At 42.6% G+C, this 15,084-nt stretch overlaps 1 protein-coding gene across 1 annotated transcript; it reads right to left on the bottom strand.

The window, feature by feature from the left end:
- Window positions 1-1,145: 1,145 nt before the first annotated feature.
- CMPK1 (cytidine/uridine monophosphate kinase 1) lies at window positions 1,146-14,928 on the bottom strand. Its single transcript, XM_035537852.1, has 6 exons — window positions 14,545-14,928; window positions 6,715-6,861; window positions 5,676-5,828; window positions 4,145-4,221; window positions 3,970-4,066; window positions 1,146-3,495 (listed from the first exon to the last, which is right to left on the bottom strand). Exons 1-6 carry the CDS (start codon window positions 14,617-14,619, stop codon window positions 3,454-3,456), a joined length of 591 nt encoding a protein of 196 aa, XP_035393745.1. The 5' UTR covers window positions 14,620-14,928; the 3' UTR covers window positions 1,146-3,453.
- Window positions 14,929-15,084: the final 156 nt, after the last annotated feature.

Raw genomic sequence — 15,084 nt, 5'->3', positions numbered from 1 at the left:
TCCCAAACCACCTCTTTTTATTAAGGACAAATGTTGTCAGTGGGGAACATCTTATACTGCGGCAATCCTCTACTCCATGCTTGCAGTCTTCTCTACACCAGTCTCTTCTGCCCCACCCCCCTGACAAATCAGCACCTTTCTGGTAGGGATTTTCAGTTCAACTCTCCTACCTATGGGAGAGGAAAGCTTGCTTTGGGACAAGCTACCAGAGTCTTACCCTTGTCGGTCTGTCCCCTAGGAGACTCCACATCCTCAGAGTAAGCTTTCAGCAGCAGTTTTTAAAATAACATTTGGTTACACAGTTTTACCGGCAGAAAGATACCTACACCGCTGGAAAATTCCCCGCTTTTCCCTTTCCTTTCAGGCCAGCTGTGCAGATCTTTCCAGAGTAAGGTTTCAAGTTCAACATGTTATTTACTGGAAACCTACATGTGAATAAACAACTCATTTGTGACAAACTTCTCTGTGAAATATGAAGACTTAAATAAGCCTGGCAACCTCTCCATTTTTTTGTGTTTGTCTTCTAAAAAAAAAAAAAAAAACAGTATGCTGCGCTAATCCTGCTTCCACCGATATCCAAATCGGTTTTCAGTTTTGTCTGTCCTGAAGGGCAATCATGACCAATGTCCAAAAGCAAGTTCTCAACTGATGCATCTAGACTAAAGTACCCTAAATCGAAGAAAAGCTCCTTTAAGAACACAATCTCTAGCAAAGCACATAGACTTGTGAAGCAGAGGAGCAGAAAAGCATCCAAGAAGTCAGTGATTGAGCAAGGAAGCATGGGAAATCAAGAAATTCATCTCTAACAGTAGCTACACAATAGGATCATGCTTCCTGGTCCACTTCTCAAGTCCCATTTCTTTCACAGATGTTCCAAACGAATTGCTACTGCAGAACTGTAAGAACAGAGTAACTTGACAAACCTACATAATCAAGAAAAGGTCAAGAAATCAAGAAAGATTAGGCAAATGCCTGCAGAGTTCTCGTGTCTTCAGGACTTCAGTTTTGATGCTGAAAGCTGAACCTTTATAGATGTATCTGTGTGTTTGTCCATGCAAGCTGTATGAAGTGTACACATATTTTAGCATTGTTATAAGGGATGCTTTTCATAAATATGTACAGTGAAATTAAGCCAAGCACTCCTATTAAGCCACAGAACAAAGTTTATTCGATCTTCTCAAATTCTGTGTACAGTTTTGCTGCTAAGTGGGCACAACACATTGGCATATTACCTTTAATCTTCATTTCAATTTTAAATCCAACTTGAAAGATTTCGTAACATTTAATGGCATCTTCAATAAATAAAAGGACAAAAATATCTAGTCTTTGTACAGACACATTACAATCCACTCCAAATCCAGTACTGCCAAAACATTATTTGTCTTTAAAAAAAAGAACAAAAAACAACTTGTTCTAAAGGGTTTTTTGTTTGTTTTAGCACTTAAATACATAGAAAAGTATATGATGAGAGAAAACAGATATTCTGTCCTCAGCAGAACTTTTAAGAGCCAGTAACTTAGAAACGAAAGATAACTAAATCTCTAAGGAGGTTAAAGAATCCTGCTTGAAGTCTTGAAAAAAGTCCTGATTTTAGCCTTCACATCAGAAGTGTAGTTTCACTGGGTCCTATCCTATGTCAGCATACTTATACAATAAGAATTACGTTCCATGATTTACTTACTTATTTTAAAGGAAAATTCATAAAGCAAAAGCATTAGCCTCCCATACTAACAAAAGTAATCGTGGTCCATATATTCTGCAATAGTAAACAGGTATTTGTGCTCAGTCCTTTATTTGAACTATCACCATACTGGAAGAGATCCTGTAGCTTACCCTTTATTTCTGTATCCACCTCTTCCCAGTCCAACAGTAGCAAGAACCTCAGTAAAATGAGCATTCATGCAAATACAAACCTGCCTGCACACATCAGATCACAGGATGAGGACCAACAAAACGGATTCTAATTAGAAGCTAGGCTTCATTTAAAGCTTTCTTTAAATATAGAAAGTCATCAGTAAAGAAAAGCTGAATCCCCAGATTTTCAAACTGCAATTCCCTGTAATTTGCAGCACATCACAAACCAGTGACAATGTCAGTTAACGTAGCAAGAAGAATCCTATCACTAGAATTAGTTAAATCACCCATCCTCAAGCCTTCTTGGGGCTTCTTCAGTGAAAGCTTAGGGTGTGCAAGGAATGCATGGCTGGGCCCCTACGCATGCTAGTCTTATGGGGGGAGGTTACTTTAAACAAAAGGTAGAATTACACCACATCTGTACAAACACTTAAAATACCGTTTTTTCAGCTAGTTATCTGCTTCTCCCAACTATTATTGCTGCTGACTATACTAATGCAAGAGAATGTGATAAAGCAGGACCCAATCTGTTTAAGAGAATGGGACTTTTTCTGCAGATATTTTCCCTTCAGCTGACCATGTAAGAACAAAAGTGCAATCATTTACAATCTTTTCAAAACAACAGCTATTAAAATTACATAATTTTAGGGAAACAAATTCATAAGTTTAACCATAAAAATATTTCCCCAAGTAATAAACCTTAAAGCATTCAGTAACACAGTATTTCAGTAATTATAATACAGGAAATCCCTTCCACTTGTTACAAAAGACAGAACTATTAGAAGATTTTGCTTAATGTACACTATTTAAGAGGTTTGCACCTTGTGAAGGTCATGCCATAATTAAGAACTAAACTATCATTCAAAATAAATGAGAATGGAAAACTGATCTGACTTTGAAATGATATTCTCAACTTTTTGGAAACGAAGACAAGGCAAAGCCCAGGGCCATGTCATCCAGACAGTTAAGAACTTACAAGACAGTTTACACCCAGAATCATAAGACAACACCACTTTCCATAAGCTACTCTGTAAGTCTATTGCTGAACAGCATATTAAATAGTTTTGTGAGAACTGCTAAAACAGATTCTCATAATAACTGTAGTTTTACTTACAGAATACACGTTTGGGGGCAACAGGGAACTCTGTGACAAAAATCATACTCTGAAAAAATGTCTCCTCAAATTGGTCCAAGCATCCAAAATAAACAAGGGCACACAGGTCCCTCATTGCTAAATACTGCTGTTTAGTTGATCCTTAACAAAAATAGGTGCATGACAATAAGGAATAAGAAGGGCCGCCCACGACAGACACAGAACTGTGACAGAATAGTCTCTTCAGAGATGTTTTAACTATGATTTTGCCACATGAGCAACTGAACTTATACTAATGGAGAATCCTGAAACTGGTATACTATAGCCACAAGAAATTACTTCCTATTAAAAAAAAGATCCATTTGTAATTAACTGCTTCTTCAATCATCATTCAATATGTGAAAAACAATAAAAAACCTTTTAAAACAATTACAAAGAGTGGACTGCAGTAGCAGCTATTCAAGCAAGATTCAAGCACAAGTTTAAATGAACTTTCAAGCTGGGAATTAGCCTTCTTTGTCAAAAATTTGTACAACTTTCTCAAAAACCTAAAAAGAGAGAGATTAAAACATTATTACGTTTATGAAGTGTTAGGTAAACAGTCACTTCGAGTCAATCCAGCACACAATAATTGATACTAGTTAAAGATGTTTTTCTTAGAATTTTCAGTGATTCTTCAATAGAAAAAATGGCATCAACTCCAGGAAAGTGGGACATAAGAACAATAATAAATAGTTCAGAAAAGCAAAATCTCATGAAAGTGCTAAAGACAAGAAACTGCTGAACACAGAAACAATGAAAATCATTTTAGTCCAGCTCATGTTCAAGCAGAACAAATTGATTTCTTAGTTATTCCTATCTCAATCAGTTCTTTATGAGTCAAAATGAAAGTTCCACAACCTCTTTCAGTAATAAACATTGCTGTCTAATTAGCTTTACTAACCACACATACATCCAAGAAGAATGCCATAAATATGTAGCCTGCTACTGCCATCCCCATGTTTTCAGGCTTATATACTTACTTCATCAACAGATTTAGAGGCATCCACTTTTCTGACTTTTCCCATTCTCTCATATAAGTCTATTATAGGCTTAGTAGACTGCAGATATGTATGAATTCTAGGAGAAAGCAAAGAAGGTATTTATTTACATAATAAAATTAAAACAGAAGAAAACTGAAAAGTTTGAATATAGTACCTTTTTTCCAGACTCTCCCGATTATCATCACTTCTACCACTGCTCTTGCCTCTTTCAAGACAGCGACCAATACATATCTACAAAAGACATCAAAAGGACGATCATAACTGTGAACACAATGTGCTTACCTGAAAAGCAGGAGCAAAAAAAAATCATGAATTAGTAACAAATCTAGATAGTCCAGACACAAAACACTATCCAGATCTGATTATGTAAGCCAGACTTCACATAAGGAGTCAAGATTATTCCATAGAAAAAGGATGACAGCTTTACGCTTCACCAGTTTATTAAGATGGGAGTTCTTAAAATGGAATTAGGGTCAGTAGAAGCAAAAGCAACATCAAGTTCTGTGGTGTGACTAAGCCTCCAACTTGAGACATTTAAAGAAGTGATCTGATTTTCAAGGATGTGTTCTGATCTGAGATGCAGAGTGTCAAACTAGACTATGGATATATGCTTGTACTGAAAACTGTGTATTCTCTCAAGAATTTATGTAAGATGACACATTAATTTATTCAAAGTTATACTATTCTTATTTGGTATTTCCATAATAAGTTTTTTTAAAAAGCAAAGTCTAAGTAAAAATTATAAAACTATACTTAAAAGCTGCCCGTTGAACTGTAAGCTTTGAAGCCTAAAGTTAAGTAAGCAATGCTGACACGTGTACACCTCATGAGTATATTTACCTTACGCACGCAAGAGGACAACAGTTAAGTGATTTTTTTCCCCTACAAAGTACATCTATAGTAAAAATTAGAACCTCAAAATTAACACACCCCCAGTGAAAGCTTTCACTTAACCTTTTATTTTCTTTATTAAGCAGAAAAATAGACCCACACTTGTTGAGACTAAAAAACTTTGCAACTAAGAAAAAAATTAATAACATTTCTCAGAAAATTGGGGAAAAGGTGGGAAGCCAGATTAAGATGTTATTTTACTATCAGTTTTTATCCCTCAAGGGCACTGTCATATTAAAAAGACAGCATATCTTGGCATTTGTTAAATTAATATAATGTATCATTGTCAAAATGCCCTTATAATCTAATGACTTGCTGAATAAAATTTTGATTATGAGGTATCCTACAGCACAGCTCACAACTATGAAAATTAAGACTTATGCTGTCAGCACTTTAGAATTACATCAAACATTGCTACCAAACAAGTAGTCTGAAATCTTTAAGAGTAAACAGAGCAACGTTTTCTGAACATGAATCAAATGATTGTTTAATGTATTTAAAGCTTTTATAAACTCTCAAGAATGCAATTCTTTGAAGCGCTTCTTCAATAAAATTTATTTGCACACAATTATACCGAGTGTAATTATTCACTTGCTATTGCAAAAGCCTGCAGTTCTTCATCTGCAGAAACAAGTTGCCAAAAATGCTTGAAACTCACAAATCAAGTTTTCCTTCTACTCCAACACTAGTCCCTTAGTATTGAAAGATTCACTACCCAACTGAGTTTTATCGTTCTTCTTCAGCGAACCTCACAATATAGCAAGAAAAGAAGTTAGGCTAACACACTTCATTACCTCGTTGTCGCAATCAAAAAACAGAACAAAAGAAACATCCGCCTTTCCATCCATAGTCTTATTCCAGCCTTGAAGATTATCTTCATTTCTGGGAAACCCATCAATCAGGAACTTGTTCTTCTGGGAATTAGCAGCCATTGTTTGATCCATAGCCTGCCAGAAGAGAATTCAATTCAACATCCCCTGCACGTGCAATTATTTATCAACTTGCTCAACCATCCCCAAAGTGTTCATATGGCAAATTAATAAGTATTTCTCTTAGAATTATTGTAGATTTACAGAGTATTTTTTTGTTCCACCTTCAATGTGTTCTATTTATTTTGCTGATACAACAATAGAGCCTCCTTTCAAACTGAATACACCATTTCATAAAGCTCAAGATCTCAAACTTTTAAAGCTGGGCTTGTTTGTTATATTCTGCAATATTGTGTAACAGCACATACCAGTGTAAGATGCCAAACTGTCCCTGGTCTAGAATTAAGTCTGATGGAAAAAACTCCAGAGAAATATAGTTGCATGAGCAACAGAAGCTTTTTCTGTCACAAAGGAGATACTCTGATTATTTTCCTGGACATCTAATAAGGATGAACACTGGAGCTTTTCCTTACACAGGAACACTAGCAGGTGCTCTTCTCCTTTCCTTCACCTGGCTGTCTATTTTGGTAAAACTTACAGAAACTTAATACCTTTAATGCCTTCACCCTACGCTCTCATATGACTGATCTGACCAGTAAGTCCTAAAGCGTGCTCAGGGAAGTGAGAAATACAGACCTTCATTCATTTCCCTAGAAGAACCCAAAAAGAAAATTTAAACTCTCACAGATCCCTAGGTACCAGAGGCCATCACCTACTGCCTTCCAGCCAGCCAGCAGCACGAGTAATTGCTGAGAGAAGCACAGCACGCAATGTGCACCTGCGTGTCTGCTATTCCATACTGCTCATACTACACTGGAAAATGGGCAACTCTTTAAGAATACTGCCACTGCTTTGTCACTTTGTCTGCAAGAGCGAGCTAGAAAGGAAGTAGCCCTTTCCTTACCCTCTTCAACAAGCTGATAGTTATTTCAACCGGTACGATTTCCCCCTCCTTAATGTAGTTCTCAATGAGTTCTCCATACTGTGAGCCCGGCCTTTTTCGTTCGTCTCGAAGGAGGTCGCCGGCAGAAAGGTGCGTGTAGCCATATTTCTGAAACATGCAAAAAACAGGCAGATTCCCTTGAATTAGTACACATGCAAAGTTACATCACTCAACAGTATCAGCCACATTTATCCTTGTATTACAACAGAAAAATATCGGAAATAGCAGCTTGCTAGTGGCAGATCTATTCCATCTTCAGGATGCACTGAAAGCACAGCAAGAGAGATTCTTGGGCTAAATGGTCAAGAGGGCCTCGGTCAGATATTCGCATCCTGCTTTCAAAGGTTCCCGTTTGGAAATGAGAAAGTCTCAAAGTGCCTGAGGCACTTCTTGAAACATTACACTGTGCATGAGACATTTAACAAGCATGAGACTTGATAGAAGCTACACCCCATCCTACGCAATTCCAGTACCTCACTTCTCCACTCAGTAAAGCCAGACTTGACCTACTGACTGACAGCCTCTTCAAAATTTTAAGACAGTGTCTTCCATTGCCAGGTTCACACAACAGGTAAAACAAAAAACAAACACATGAACCAATTCCTGCTTCTCTGCAGCTGGAGGCATGCTTTAAGCACAGCAGTGTCCTTATTTTCTAGCTGCAGTTCTGACAGCAACTTCCTCTGCCTTGGTTGGCCCACTTATAACCAACAGCGCAGGTGCACAGATCCCTTGAACCAACAGAAACCACTGCTGCAAGCAAACAGTCCTACCCACACGCTGCTCCAAACCCAGCCCTGCACACCTGCCCCGTGTTCATCCTTCCCCTGGAAGGAGGTGACCAAAACTCAGAGGGCTGTCCTTGGGGGAGGCTCAGATGCGGGCTGTGAGCAGATTCATCAGTCCACGGGAGATCTTACCAAAGAGAAAGATGATGTTATAAGGGAAAATTCAGATCACAAAACAATCATTTGCTCAGCTCATTTAACATCACAAGAAAGCTAACCAAGTGTACTCCTTGAACAAATACAGTCCTTAAAAACAGATGTAAAGACATCTCCTTAATGAATACTTAAGCTAAACAGGCAATAAAGACACCTCCTTGGCGATTACCTAAGCTATCTATACACCCAAGACAGAGTACACCTATACATCCTTGTCCTGAAGTTTTTGCTACAAAACAAAAGCAGCAGCAAATTACTTCAGGGTTATCAGCTCGGCTGCAGCAACATCTGAAGCAAATTTCAAAAATGGTGCCTGAGCAGCATAATAATGTGACTAAATGCTTTTTCAGGCTGTGAACTTGGGATTTAAAAACTTGGCTACTGGACTAAGTACAACAGAAATATTACACAACCCACTAAGTGGCTTTAAAAACATTTCAGTTGCTTTCCAGTTTCACCCACAAAAGCGTGGAAAGTTAGTTCTGCATAGTCATAATTTAAGAAGGGATATAATTACCTAAATCTCCAAAACTCTACACATCTGGAAAGAAAAGGAAACAAGATTTCGCTTTAAGTAACTGTGAAGAAAAACCTCCACAAATATCTTCTGTAAGCTCTCTGTACTCCTGCTTTCATGTGCATTGCATTTGGACATGCCTATTTAACTGCAAATCTACATATTAACTAGGGACTACAGAAGCCGTAAACCCGAGAAAATCTTTTCTCTTAAGCAGGAAACCTTACTCTGCTGAACCCCAAATTAACACGCAGTTCTCGGTAAAGTTAAAGAACGATGATGTTTTTCACATTAAGTTTCTACGAAGAAGAAAACAGGACGAAAAATATAATCCCTTCTGTTTTAGAGGATTACCAAACCATTTAATTTTCCTTGGCATGTCCCTTTTCATGCATGAAAAGAAACTTGAGTCAGACAATTTTTGGAATTCTCCGTCCTTTGCAGCAGCAAACTAAATTATTTTTTAACGGCTGAACAGGAAAGCAAAAGATAGAAGTGTTTTAAAGTGCTGTTGTATAAATAGAGTTGTTTTAGATAATAGTAAATTGTATTCTGGAGTAACCTTCAGAACGGATTAACCGGGCAATAAGGAAAACAAACTTCTCCTTCAGTGGCAAAACATCTATTTGTTAACCGCACCGAGCGCAAGAGCCAAAGACAACATGTCAGTTTAAACAGCGCAAACAGGAGCGGAGAAAGGCCTGACTGCGAGTCTATACGCAGCAGGCTTCGGGGACGTGGTGCTCATGCTGCTCTTGCCGGTTTTAATTAAGCCATGTGCCCAGGACACAAAGTTTTCCTTCATCTTCAGCGAGACAAACCCTCAGCAAGCGTCCTGAAGCAGACAAAACCTTAACTTCCCCAAGAGCTCGCAAAAGAGACTGTAATGTTCCTGCTCCACCAGGCTAAACGCTCTCACGCCTTGCAAGTTTGCCTTGTGCCAGCACGACTTTCCAGCAGCGCCGAGTCCATCGCGATGCAATCCCCAGGATGGAACCTGTTGCAAGCACTTCTCTGAAATCAGAACGAGGACTGACTTCCGAACAATGAAAAAGCAGTCCCTCCAATTCTCCCAGAAGAATGAATACCTTCTCTTAGAATAGATCCATAACATTAGCTGATGGCTGAAAGGTCACCTTAAAACATCAAACAGGTTGAACAAACAAAAAAATAAGTAAAATACCTGGATGCCATGCACCTAAGATCCAAACAGATTTCTAGACCGTGGAGTACAAAAAAGAAGATACACAATTAACTATTCTAAAACATATTTCACAGATAGTTTCCCACTATGCTAGCTGACAGGCACGCTTTTCTAGAAGGAAAAAAGAAATCAGCAAACAGCTACCATACAAGTTGCTCTCATTGTTTTCGAAACCGTTTTCACATTTGGAGAACCACAATCCCAGTCTCTTAACAGAAAATCTGTTTTCAGTGTAGATACCTTCCTCCTTTGCTTTCAAAAAGCAGAGTGAAGTGGAAAGGCAAGTTCAAGTTTCTAGCAACCCCACCTGAGAGGTGTTACTTAGAACAGCTCTTACCAGTGCTCTGTAAGAGAGCAGAGCACAGACAGCTTGCTCGTTCGTCATACAAAGGCCTGGGCAATCAGGCCCCACTCAGCAGGGCAAACTGGGACGCGCAATCTGGATGTGCCACATCTCCGAATTAAACCCCAAGCCTGCCGCCTCTCCAGAAGGCCCTTCTCTTCCCTGTACCACCGCCCCCTGGTCGTCCGTCTGCCAGCCAGGATCTGCAACTTCCGCCTGCAGCCAGCACAAGCCTTACGTATTGTGTTTGCTGGAAGCAGATTCGCACGAACTGCAAACGAGAGCAGAGGACTCATATCCGCGCCACGCCTGAATACGGCGGAGTTCAGCCCGGCCGTTCCCTCGGCGCAGGAGGAAAGGGCCGGCAGCGTGCATCAGCTGCTGCTGGGGCACGAGGTTTGCCTCCGATTCAGCCCCGTGCGGTCCAGCAACACACCTCTCCGCTACGCAGTCTGAGAGTTCCTTGAGTACGCAGAAGCCAAGAAAAAAGCAAGAGCAACACAAATTACTGCTTCGGCCTTGAATCCTATCTTGGCTTATCGTTGTTAATCTGCAAATGAAAGTCAAAGGGCTGAACAAATAAAATACAAACTTTTATTGCCCTACTTCTGGCCTGTCAGATCTTCTAGCAACTTTCGGTTGCTTCGTAAGGTTGCTCATTTTCTCAGATATACTCTTCAAGGACTAGTAAAGAAATAAAAATAGAACCGCGTGAAGCATGCGGCCTTCATGGTCTGGGGTTTAGTGCTTGTTTGTTTTGTTTAAACCTAAAAAAGTTTTGTCTGCCCCGTTGGCAATCCGCACATAGAAACAGAACTTTGAGGTATAAATCATAACGCAGTAGCAGCCCTTCTGTCTGCATATTCCAGTAAAAAAAAAAAGTCCCTAGTTAGAGATATGTTCTTGCTTCTGGGGAAAACAAAACAAAACACAAGGCGAAACAAAACAAAAAGCACAAAACCCACACTAACAAAACAAAACAGACAAAGGAGATCCCACTGATAGCGCCTCCGGGGGAGCGGGGGGCAAACAGAACACCCCAGTGCTTCAGGAACGCGGAGCTTAACAAAAGACACCCAGGATGTCTGGGAAAGTCCTAAATTCAGTGCCCAGCGAGCGAGCCTGGGTTCTGTAAAATGGAAGCATATAGGGAATAATATTTTATTTTTCTGAGGGGGGGATTAAGTGATCTCTCACCATGTTTCACAACAGCGCCACAGTTCAGAAATATGAACTGACATTCCAGCAAACAATTATGAGAACTCAGAGCTAACTGGACTACCAGTACTTGGCGCTCTTGGAAGAGATTTCAGAAACTGAGTTTAAAGCAAACAACTTTGAAAACGCTTTTATCCCAAGAAAGTTAATGCTGTCTCTCAGCAGACTTCCAGAGGACAATTAACACATGACAGCAAAAACTAAATCTGCTGCTTCCAGAGGAGCGTTTGTGATACACTGAGTTCTTCTTTGCAGTTTTCTTCTCCCCGGAGAATCCCTATCATATATCCCAAAACAACTTAGCACCTTTTTCCTCTTGGATACTAATTTATGATCTTACAGAAAGAAGAGGCTCAGCATCCCACCTTGTGGGCTGAATTTTAAACACAAATATCCAGCTTAGGGCTGCGGTGGAAATTAATTACATTTTGCGTACGCAGGCAGGGCTGTCTTGCATACCCCAAATCCCTGCGGAGTCACCTTGCCAAAAAAACAAAGAAACAACAACAAAAACGGCCGACGTCTTGCTTGAAATAAAGCAAGATTATTTAGTTATTCTTTCCCCCCCCCTCCCAAAAGATCTTTATGTTTCAGGCAAAGGTTGTAAAGATTTAAAGTTTACGTTGATGAAATCATATTCTGTGCAGATCTGAGGATTGTGGTATTTTCCCTTGACTGTACCGTAACTATTTCAGTAGCAAAATACAAAAGTCAGTAATAAAGCGTTCATTTTGTCCTATACCCACATAATAAGCTCACAATCACAAAAGATAAACACTGTGGAAAGCGTGAAGGTTATATCTCAAGAACGCGCACCCAGATGCCATCATCCAGCTCCCTGCCCCAACATCCTGCCCCGCACAGAGAGCTCTGCGACGGCCCGGGCGATGCCGAACGCCACCTCGCCCAGCTGTGGAAGGCTGCAGGAGTTAATCTGCACGGCGGGGAGAGAGCAGGAACTTAAGAGGGAATTCTGCTTCATCCCTCCTACATAGGAGGAATCGGCCCAGAGCAGCATTTCCACCCAATTTACATTTCGGTGACAACTCTGCGAGCCTAGGGAATAGACACGCAACTCTTCCCTCCGTATCGGAGGAAACCAGCCTCGTTCAGCTGTCTCTTCAAACCTTATCTGCAAAGATAAAGAAACCTAATCACCTACCCGCTGTTCCCTTTTGTACGCTGTGTCAATTCCCATTTTCACTTGTTGTTACAAATTCTCCCCCCAAATGACTTCCCCGTTTTAGTCCAAACTTGATACGAATACACGCCTGGTCCATAACGAGGGACTGCAACCTGAGCAGTCATGATTCAGGCGGGTACTTTGGAAATACGCATTTGACCTGTAACGACTGATGGCTATCTCCCTTCTCTGGGAAGGTAAAACAGTCAGCAAAACAATTACGACACTTTTTGGAGAAATCGTTCCCAGGCAGCGCATAATGCCAGCTCCACAAACCACCTACAGTTGCTTGCGGTTTTGAATAAAGTCATTCGAAGCTAAAATCATACAGGGTCGCGCCTCAGCAAAGTGAGGCTTCTCCACGTGACGCGCTCCGTCCCAGATCTCCAGCACATGTAGCAACTGAGAAGTATTTATAGCTCATACTGACTTTTTGTTGAGCACAAACGTCAGGTTTAGAGCAAGATACGGGATCGGATCCGTTCCTAGTGTAAACTAATATTAACCAGTCCATTTATACAACAAGGATGAATGAGGTTTATTATTACTTAGCTGCGGCCCCTTTTCTCTGCGGCAAGCTGCCAACGGGGTTTAAAATCCAAACAAAAATACACTTTCAGCCTAAAGGCAGCACTGAGTGCATAAAGGCCATTCAACTGCCTGCGTTAGGGCTCTCTGGGGGGCTGTGAGGGCCAGGCCAAGGGTGTGAACTTAAAAAAATAAAATCTGGTTCTCAACAGTACCTCGATTGCGTTTCATCCATACTTCCCTGTTCACGCTCTCTCTTTCTGAAGTTTTCCAGCAGGCTCCCCCGAGCCCAGCCCTCACCGGAGCCACCTCAGACCTTCCCTCCCTCAAGGCTTAGCCAGCGACTCCCGCAAAGTTGCTCAAGGGAGTGGGAGAGCCAGACATCGCTGTCAGCAGCCCCTCGTGCTTCGTGCAGTCAGCCCGCTGCAAGGCCGTCAGTAACTTCTTTCCACGCAGCAAGCAGGATTAGCAGAATTAAAGCGAGTTCCCATTTATTAGCTTTTGGACTTCTCTTTCTAGGCTTAGAAAGAAAATAAATACAGCACAATTAAATGTGCTGCAAACGTACAAGCAAAATTAATTTTCCATTTTAGCTGCAACTAGAGTTAGAGTAGCAGTGATTCATTTGAATCCTTCCTCCTGAAGCGGTCTTTATCCAATTACGTTAGCCTATCAAGCCGAAGGCATTTATACTTCTGAACACAGGGCAGAAGCCACAGGAGGTTCTTCAGCCCTGAAGCTACGCTAATGGTTTGGCAAAAGCCATTAATGACAGCCTACAAAATTTCCCTACAGTTTAAACTCATTTGTTTGCTGCGTACCAGGGACTGAATTTGACCTTACCAAAACGGCTTTATGAGCGCTACGAACCTTTCATCCCACCACTTAATTTAAGGAATAAGCCAGTTTGAAGAGCCTATAATTTGAGGTTAAAATCCTTCAGAACTAAAGTCATAATGGCATTTTTCAGTCTGCACCAAATTTGCCTAACCGAGTTATATGCACCAAGGACTGGGATGTGACAGCAGCATGAAGAAACTGCAACAGCACTGCCAGGGCATCGCCAGAACTGAAGACGCATTAAATGTGCCTGTGCCAGGACTTGTGGTTGGGTGCTTTGTCCTTTTTCCCTCCCCAGTCAACAGATTCAGAAACATGGGCATTACTACAGTTCTCACTCGTTTTGTTTTCGTTGGGGCACAGATAGACATTGATCCTTCAAGGCTTTCCATGAAAAAAAATAAAATACAAGTGCTGAGGGAACAAAAATGTCTCACAGCCAACAGGCACACGTCCGGAAGCACTAACTACTTCTGTAATTACCCACCTGAACGCTACGCAATTACAGTCTGATTGTTTGTTTTTTAGGAGGAGAATATTGCACTGTGCAAGAGTCACCCTTTCCTCTTCAGTATTTGCTCTACCTCAAAGGACTGTAAAAACCTATTTGGAAAAACGGAAGCGTGCAGAGCAGAGCCGAACGCCTCATCATCCCGTGCCACCAGCTCTGGGCTCTTTGAAATAAAAGGAGAACGAGGTTAACTTCTGGGGAGCCAGGACGCGTTCTGACCTCTACCATAGTGTAGTACTGAACAAAACTTCAGCCTAACGCCGTTCCTCGGGAGCTACCGGAGGTGGCAGAGGGACACAAGGCCAACCCCCAGCCACGTCTCGCCGAGCCCAGCACCACAGCCCCGGCCTCAGCAGCCAGCCCAGCCCGCCCTCGGGTGTGGGGGGGACAGCCTACAACCCCCAGCATGCCCCGCGGCCGAAGCCGCAGGAGCCCCCCGCGGCCGCGCCCCGGGGCACGCTGGGAAGTGTAGTCCCCCCTCCCCCCGAGCCCACCGCCCTCACCTCCACGATGCGAGCGCACTGCGTCCCCTTGCCCGCCCCGGGCCCGCCGAGGACGAAGACGACGACGGGCTTCATGAGGAGGAGGAGGCGGCGGCGGCGGAGCAGCAGCAGGACAGCGGCGGCGGGGCGGCGACCGAGCGGAGAGCGGCGGCAGCCGAGACCGGGGGCGGCCGGGGGCGGGTTGCGGGCGGTGTGAGGCTGAGGCGGAGCCGGCGCTGAGGTGGCCCCGCCGCGGGGAAAGCGCTTCCGGGCGCCTCACCGCCCCGCAGCACCCGGCGTGCCCCGCGCGGCCCGAGCTGCCGGTAGCCGCCGGTGGGGGCAGCAGGCCGCGCTCCGCTAGGCCCGGCCCCCAACATGGCGCCCGCCCCTCGTCGCCATGGCAACGCCGCCGCGCCGCACCGCGCATGCGCGCCCGCCCCGACCGTTTCTTAGCCCGTTTTTTAAATCCCCCCCTCCCTGCGCGCGCGCGCTGGCGGTTGGCTCCGCAGGGGGCGAGCCGCGATTGGGAGGGAGACGGCGCCGTCCCATTGGCTCGCTTGA

Source organism: Cygnus atratus, chromosome 8, assembly GCF_013377495.2.
Source record: "Cygnus atratus isolate AKBS03 ecotype Queensland, Australia chromosome 8, CAtr_DNAZoo_HiC_assembly, whole genome shotgun sequence".
Lineage (NCBI taxonomy): Eukaryota > Metazoa > Chordata > Aves > Anseriformes > Anatidae > Cygnus > Cygnus atratus.
This window is presented reverse-complemented; position numbering and strand designations above follow the sequence as displayed.

Bases quoted from the DNA above. Each gene is read 5' to 3' on its own strand.
- CMPK1 (XM_035537852.1), bottom strand. From the start codon at position 14,619: ATGAAGCCCGTCGTCGTCTTCGTCCTCGGCGGGCCCGGGGCGGGCAAG. The intron at 6,862-14,544 runs GTGAGGGCGGTG...TGCATGTTTCAG, and splicing joins AGTGCGCTCGCATCGTGGAG to AAATATGGCTACACGCACCT. The intron at 5,829-6,714 runs GTAAGGAAAGGG...CTCTTCTGGCAG, and splicing joins CTATCAGCTTGTTGAAGAGG to GCTATGGATCAAACAATGGC.